The 8,025-nt window shown below is 36.3% G+C and overlaps 1 protein-coding gene across 1 annotated transcript; it reads left to right on the top strand.

The window, feature by feature from the left end:
* The first annotated feature begins 3,374 nt into the window (after positions 1 to 3,374).
* Positions 3,375 to 3,680, top strand: LOC107894546 (uncharacterized). Its single transcript, XM_016819809.1, has one exon. It carries the CDS (start codon positions 3,375 to 3,377, stop codon positions 3,678 to 3,680), a length of 306 nt encoding a protein of 101 aa, XP_016675298.1.
* The last annotated feature ends 4,345 nt before the right edge of the window (positions 3,681 to 8,025 follow it).

Genomic DNA, 8,025 nt, shown 5'->3' with positions numbered 1-8,025 from the left:
TGATTTTCTAAATTCATGTTACTGCTGCTGTCCTGAGCAGGTTTATCACAATTTTACTCTTCTGACATATCCTTTTAGCACTTCATAATATCATATCCATTTGGCAACATATCATATCAATAACTTACCTATACTTCATAATAGCCATTAGGCTATATGCATAAAAAAATTTACAATAGAGTTATGATTCTTTTAATATGTGCTTAACATATCATACTCAATCACATTATAGGCTTTAATACTTAAAACTTACCTCGATCGCTAATGTACGTCAATTCCGACTATTCGACCAATTTCCCTTTTTCCACGATCCGACTTTGTTTCCATAAGCTCTTGATGCTCAATCAACAATTTTTAACTTCAAATTTGCAAACAGCAATGTCATCACTTTACATAACAGAAATTAAATTTCATTACTTAAACTATCCACGACAATCACCTTCCGAGCACCTTAATTTTCTTTAAGCTAAACCACCTCATAGTATACATATACACATTCGGCTAATTATAAAACAAATCAGCACTCATAACCGAATCATTGACTAAAATCACATTCGGTAATATGCTTTTAAATAATTTCAGTATTTATTAACATCTAAAACTAATTTGCTTGGGGTGCCATGAATTATTCAAATCGGCCGAATATCATTGAATCTCTAAAATCATGCTTATAACCACTTGGCCGAGTTTCACATTTCAAAGCCACATATATATATTATTCAAAGTATTTAACAACACTTAAAAACCCAAAACCATAAAACTCAATTCATATAACACCAAACTCAATGCTAAATCACCCTAGGCACATTCGGCACTAGCACAAGCACACACACATTTAACTTTTTCTAAAATTCAACTTTAACAAGCTTCCTATGCTTCCATGATAAAAACCGAATGCTCATCTTACCACCAACATGCATATTTAATTATCTCAAGCCTCTCTTAATCAATTTTATTCATAATAGCATGAACTCAACTATCCATTTCTCATACAAAACAACATAACCGAAAACCTTACTCATTCCAAAAATTCAAATCTCAACTTGGTCACAAAAATAACTTGATATCTCACCAACACAACATCAACACCAAGCAAGAATGATGCATCCATGGCCGAGTGCCATTTCCATCACATAGCAAGATTTAGACCATGGGCTAGGTAGAACTCAAGCTAACAACTAAAACATGCATGCATCTCATGGAACATCATCAAACATACCTTAGCCTAGTTACATGCATGGCCGAACCTCTTCAATCTTTCTTCTTCCTTCCTCCTTAAAATTTTCGGCCACGGATGAACCAAAGGATGAACACTTTTTTTTGTTTTTCTTTCCTTCAACTCATGGCAAGGGGGGACAATCACACATATCCTTTCTTTTTTTTTTGTTTCTCATCCTACTAACACTAATATTTTATTGCCCATGCTCTTTATTTTGTTGTTTCCTCCCATGATGCATCAACACAACATGTCTATGACATGTTTTGCCCATCACCCTTTGTCCATCCTAATGTCATGGCCGGCCACTACTAGATGGGGGGGAAAATTGACATGCAAGTCCCCCCTTTTTCAACATGCACTAATAGGTCCTTATGTTTTGATCTATCACATTTCAAAAATGTCACACATAAGTCCTATTGACTAAATTCACATGAAATTTACTAAATCGAAGCTTAAAATTTTCACACATTTATTTTAGACAATAAATATCATGTTCAAATAATTTGGTTACTCGGTTTAGCGGTCCCAAAACCGCTTTCCGACTAGGGTCAAATTAGGGGTGTCATATGAGTTGAATAGATTAAGGGTAAACAGCTGGAGGATGAGTCACTGGGTCTTCGATTCCGACAGATTGAAAGTGGTAACACATCAGACTTTGGACTGAATAACGAAGGGGTACTCTATTTCCGTGGAAGAGTCTATGTACCGAAGGATATTGATTTGAGACAGTCTATACTGCGAGAAGAGCATAGTAGTCATTATATTATTAATCCTGGTGGAAATAAGATGTATTGAGACCTTCAAGAGATATATTAGTGGCCGGGTCTTAAGCGTGAAGTTACTGATTTTTTGGGTAAATGTCTAACTTGCCAGCAGGTTAAGGTTGAACATCAGTTGCCTTCAGGATTGCTTCAACCAATTAAGATTCCACTTTGGAAGTAGGAGAGAGTGACTATGGACTTCGTTAGTGGGCTACCCCTAACGTCGTGGATCGATTGACCAAATCTGCCCATTTTATACCAGTCCATACTGATTACTCTTTGCAGAAGCTGGCTAAACTGTATGTGTCTGAGATAGAGAGACTGCATGGGGTACCAGTTTCCATAATATCTGATAGAGATCCTCGCTTCACGTCTCGATTCTGGAAGAAGTTGCACGAGGCTTTGGGTACAAGGTTGGACTTCAGTACTACATTCCATCCCCAGACAGATGGTCAGTCAGAGAGGGTGATTAAGATACTGGAGGACATGTTAAGGAGTTGTGTTATTATTTCTTAGGCAATTGGGAGGATTACTTGCTGCTAGCAGAGTTTGCTTATAACAATAGCTATCAGTCTAGCATACAGATGGCACCTTACGAGGCATTATACGGTTGTAGGTGTCGTACTCCTTCGTGTTGGATTGAGTTGGGCGAGCGGTGTGTTTTGGGCCCTGAATTGGTTTCTGATACAGAGGATAAAGTTAAACTAATTCGGGATCAACTGAAGGTGGCATCAGACAAACAGAAGTCGTATGCGGATCTGAAACGTAAGGAGATTGAGTATTTTGTGGGGGACTTTGTTTTTCTCAAGGTCTCGCCATGGAAGAAGGTACTAAGGTTTGGACAGAAGGGCAAGTTGAGCCATAGGTTTATTCGGCCCTACCGCTGTGCGTCACGGGCATCCTACTTTTTTATGTTATCTGGACTTGTATGTAATTATTGAGAGTGAAGATATTATACATAAGATGACTATTCCACCAAAAAGTTTTCTTTTAGTTCAAAACGATCAATATGTAGAATCAGAACAAGTGATTGCTGAGATTCGCGCGGGAACATACACTTTAAATTTGAAAGAGAGGGTTCGAAAACATCTTTATTCTGACTCAGAGGGGGAAATGCACTGGAGTACCGATGTGTACCATTCGCCCGAATTTACATATAGTAATGTCCATCTCTTACCAAAAACAAGCCATTTGTGGATATTATCAGTGGGTTCGTACAAATTCAGTGTAGTTCCTTTTTTGCTCCACAAGGATCAAGATCAAATAAACATTCATTATCTTTCTGCCGAACGAAGATATATTTCTAGATTCTCAGTGAATAATGATCAAGTGAGACACAACTTATTTAGTTCGGATTTTTTGGATAAAAAAGAAGATAGGATTTACTGAAATGTATGGGGCTAGTTGCATATCAGTTGGAGTTACCTCTAGGATTGAACTGGATTCACGATGTGTTTCACGTTTCTATGCTGAGGTGCTACTATTCTGATCCCACACATGTTATTTCGGTTGAAGATGTTGAGGTTAAACTAGATTTGACTTTTAAAGAAGAATCGATTCAGATATTAGAATGTAATGTGAAGGTTCTAAGAAAGAAGTCTATCCCATTGGTGAAGGTTCTTTGGCGTAATCACAGTTCTGAAGAGGACACATGGGAACCTGAGGAGGCGATGGGACAACAATACCTTCATCTGTTTTGATCAAGTAAATTTCGAGGCCAAAATTTTCTTTTAGGGGTTAGAGTTGTAAAGCCTTAAAACCTAAGTATTTATTTTTGTATGTTTGTGACATAACTGTGTAATCTGCTTTAGTTGTTAAGTGTTCTTAGAGTGTCTGATAAGTCTTGGGTTCAAGCCTTGGCTTGGGAAAAAGTTTTGTTTTTAAGGGAACAAACCCTGTCTCTAGCCAGTAGGCCTTTTAAATTAATATGATTATAGCATCAAAGAATGGGCCTACTGGTCTAAGGGATAAGTGGCATGCTACTGTTATGGAGGGTCCTGAGTTCGAGTCCTCCTTTGTGCAAGGGAGTGTTTTATTTTGCTACCTTTGCCATATGGGTAGTAGAAGTTGACCGAAACACTGTTGAGTGAGTGGAGTTTGAAATTGGTAGTTGAGGAGGATATGATGGAGGGATTTTAGGAGGAAAATGTGGGATGTTAAGGTTGGGGAAGAGTTAGTGCCGAATTGGTATGCTAGCCACTCAATATTTCGACTAGGGATTAGTATGTTTTTCCCTTCTCATTTTTTGGTTTCTGACATTTACTTTTTGGTTCTTTTCTGTTCTTTGGTACCGAATTGTGCTTCTAGTTTTACTCTTTTCGCATTGGTTTCTTTCATTTTTCTCTTCTTGGGGCTGACTATGGCAAAGAATCATTGGGGTTTTCTCATTTTAACTTAGTTCGAGATTGTTCTTCCCTAGTCCTCTTGTGATAGATTACCTCTTCTTCTCTTCTCTTCTCTTCCTCTTTTAAACTTTGGTTGAATACTCCCTATTCTATTCTCTCAACTCTTTTCTTATCATCCTTTCATCTTGATACTTTGGCTGATTATTGCATCTCTCTCTATATATATTTTGTTTTCGGTTTTTGCAATTATTCTTTGAACAATTGGTGGGTGCTTGGTTCTTCTCTGTTCTCTCTTTCTCTATGTATAGTAATATTAGTTCTAACATTTTCCTTTGCTGTCGTTTATTTCTAGGGGTGTGTTGGTGATAGCCTTGCACCTATTGTGTTGGGCACTCATTTTGGGGATAGGCCGCTTGCTTCCATTCCCTTACAATCGATTTTGCATTTTCGGTAAGTGCTATATGTTGGTTTAAACTACTTATGCGAACAATATTGATGAACGTTAATAGAATTCGGTTGTGTGCAGATTTTCGGCAAGGAGCTTGGAATCAGTCTTTGTCAGTGGTTTAAATGGGCTAACCCACATTCATTCAATCAAGGCAAGTATTAGTGATTATTTTGGGATAAGTATTGAGAAGAGCTATTAACCATATTGTCAATTGATTAATGGAATGTCTTGGTTGAGTGTAGGTTTTGGTGCTCGTGGCCTAGTCGCACATTTTCTTACAAGGTGTGTACCAACACTGCCCCTAATTGTAGATAGACAAAAGCTGAAATAAGTGGCCATTTGTAACAGCTCGATTTAGACCCTATTCAAAAAGGTGGTGTAAAACCCCTAACCAGTATCCGTTATCGGACTAGGGTTAAAGGCATTACTAGACAATTCAAAACATTTAACATTCATTTCATAAACATTATAGAATCTAAGATCAAACATCAATATAGAGTCCCTTACATGGGTCATCGAGACCTTAAACATGCATTATAAAGGGGTCGGGACTAAACCGAACACATACAAAATTTTTCCAAAACTTAAACAATTTTCAAACAAGTACAAGTCACACGCCCGTGTAAATAGGCTGTATGCCTCACACGGCATTAGACACGCCCGTGTGTCTAGGCCATGCCCAAACAGGGCATACATTTTGACTTACTCACACGGCCACAAGACATGCCCGTGTGTCTTGGACGTGTTCAACACTGACTTGGGTCACACGGCTAGCCACACGCTCGTGTGCCTTGGCCGTGGCTAAGCCTGACTTACAAATGTGGGGTACCCCAGGGGACACATAGCCATGCAACATGACCGTGTGTCACACACGCCCGTGTCTCCTCCCGTGTGGACAAAAATATGCCATTTGAATAGCCAATTTGCCACCCTATTTGGGTCAAACCTACAAGCACCAACCCAAGCATATTTCCAACACAATTTTAGCCAATTTTCATTTTCAACTCATTAACAAAATCATACTAAATATAAAATAAAATCATACCAAAACATAAGTTTCATAAATTCCAAATATACAAACACATCTCATGCCAAAACCTTGTTAAATTGATCATTTCCTTTGGCCAACAAAATGCACATCATAATGGCATATTTGCATCACATAACATATATCAATATCAACCATAAGTCTTAACTCAAACTAGCCATGTCACATGGCATAATATATACACTACAAAACATATCTAAATACTCTTAGCCTATACATGTCGTGCACCATATATACAACTCTCAAAATGGTACCAAAATAGATGTTCAATAGTGTGAGTGAGTCGCTGATGATTCCCGAATCCGAGCTAGCTTTATATCACTGTAAGACAGAGAACATTTCACACAGTAAACTTAGAGCTTAGTAAGTTCATGGTATAATACATGTAACTTAACATTTAAAAGCTATAAGACATATTAGCTAACACATTGTTCAATTCATATCACTACTCAACCTCATTCATTACCATTCCTTATTTCATACTATTTTCTTAGTTCACATATCCTTGCACATAATTCATACACAATATTATCAACCACATAGGTTTATCTATTATCAACCACATAGGTTTATCTATCTCATACACCATATCGCTAATAAAAAATATTCATTACATACCTGCACAACTCATACTTAACTTTTTCATTATCACTTCAATGCTCGATACACTAATTCGTTAGATCATCTTTCCCCGTACAAGAACACCTCACACTCAGTACCAATAATCTAGCCGAAGCTATAAAATATCACACACTTAGTGCCATCATATTAAACCGACACTATCTCAATATCACACACTTAGTGCCACACATAGTTGAAGCTATTCCAATTTGCACACTTAGTACTATTTATAGCCAAAGCTATTTCAAATCGCACACTTAGTGCCAAACATTGTCTATTTATCATCGTACTCACACCATAGTCAAATATATACAATTTAAGCATTATCAAAGCACTTAAATATAAATTGTAACATCATTTATCTCGTACAAACTTACCTCGTACTCGGTACTGTCGATTCGGATTGCCTACTCTATAACATTTGACTTTCCTCGGTCTAAGTCCGGATTCCTCTTTTCTTGATCTATATGTATTCAAAATTAACCCTTTTATTCAACAAGTCATTCAATAAGATCCATATACATATATTTAGGGAATTTTGCAATTTAGTCCTTACATTTTCACATTTTAACATTTTAGTCCCTATTTCATAAAATCACAAAATACAAAAAATTCGTCAAAACTATGTATTAGCCAAATCTTCCTATGGTCCTTAGCAACCCATAATTTTCATTTATTTCACATTTCATCCCCTCAATTTACACTTTTCTCTATTTAATCCCTAATATGCTTTTTTACTTAAAATCACTTTACAAAACAGGTATATCAAACACTAAGCTTTCATATTCTACCAATTAACATTACAAAACTCATGAATTCATCAATGGCATAATTCAAAATATTCATCAAAGTCAGAAATTCAAGTATGAGCTTTGTAGTATACAAAGCAACGATTACAAAAATATAGAAATTATCAAAAATCGAACAAAAACACATACCTAATTAGCCAAGATGAATGCCAAAAATTAAAGCTCTTCAAACTTAGGTTTTCTTTCCTATTTTCGATGGATGAACATGAAAATGATGGATGAAATATGTTTATTTTATTTTATTTCATCATAATGCACCAATTACCCTTTTACCCTTGTAATAATACATTAATATTCCATCAACTAATGTTCATTAATGTCATTTAATCAAAACCATGGTCAAATAACCACATAAGGACCTCACAATTATAAAGCCAAATCAAATAAGCACTTTTAACATATAACAGGCAACTTTTACATTTTACATGATTAGGTCATTTTTATTAAATCTGTACACAAACGATTAAACTTTCATTTGAGACTTTCACACATACTAATTCAAATATAATAAGCATGAAATATAATATTAAAATATTTTTTTAGACTCGAATTTGTGGTCCCGAAACCACTATTTCGACTAGGGTCTAAACCGGGATATTACAACTCTCTCCCTTAGGGATTTTCATCCCCGAAAATCTTATCGGTGAATAAGTTCGAATAATGTTCTTTCATTGTATTCTCTAGCTCCCATGTTGTTTCTTCAATTCCGTGTTTATGTCGTAGCACTTTCACTAACAGAATTTTCTTTTTTCACAATTCTTTAATCTCACGAGC

Source organism: Gossypium hirsutum, chromosome A13 (assembly GCF_007990345.1).
Source record: "Gossypium hirsutum isolate 1008001.06 chromosome A13, Gossypium_hirsutum_v2.1, whole genome shotgun sequence".
Taxonomy (NCBI): Eukaryota; Viridiplantae; Streptophyta; class Magnoliopsida; order Malvales; family Malvaceae; genus Gossypium; species Gossypium hirsutum.
This window is presented reverse-complemented; position numbering and strand designations above follow the sequence as displayed.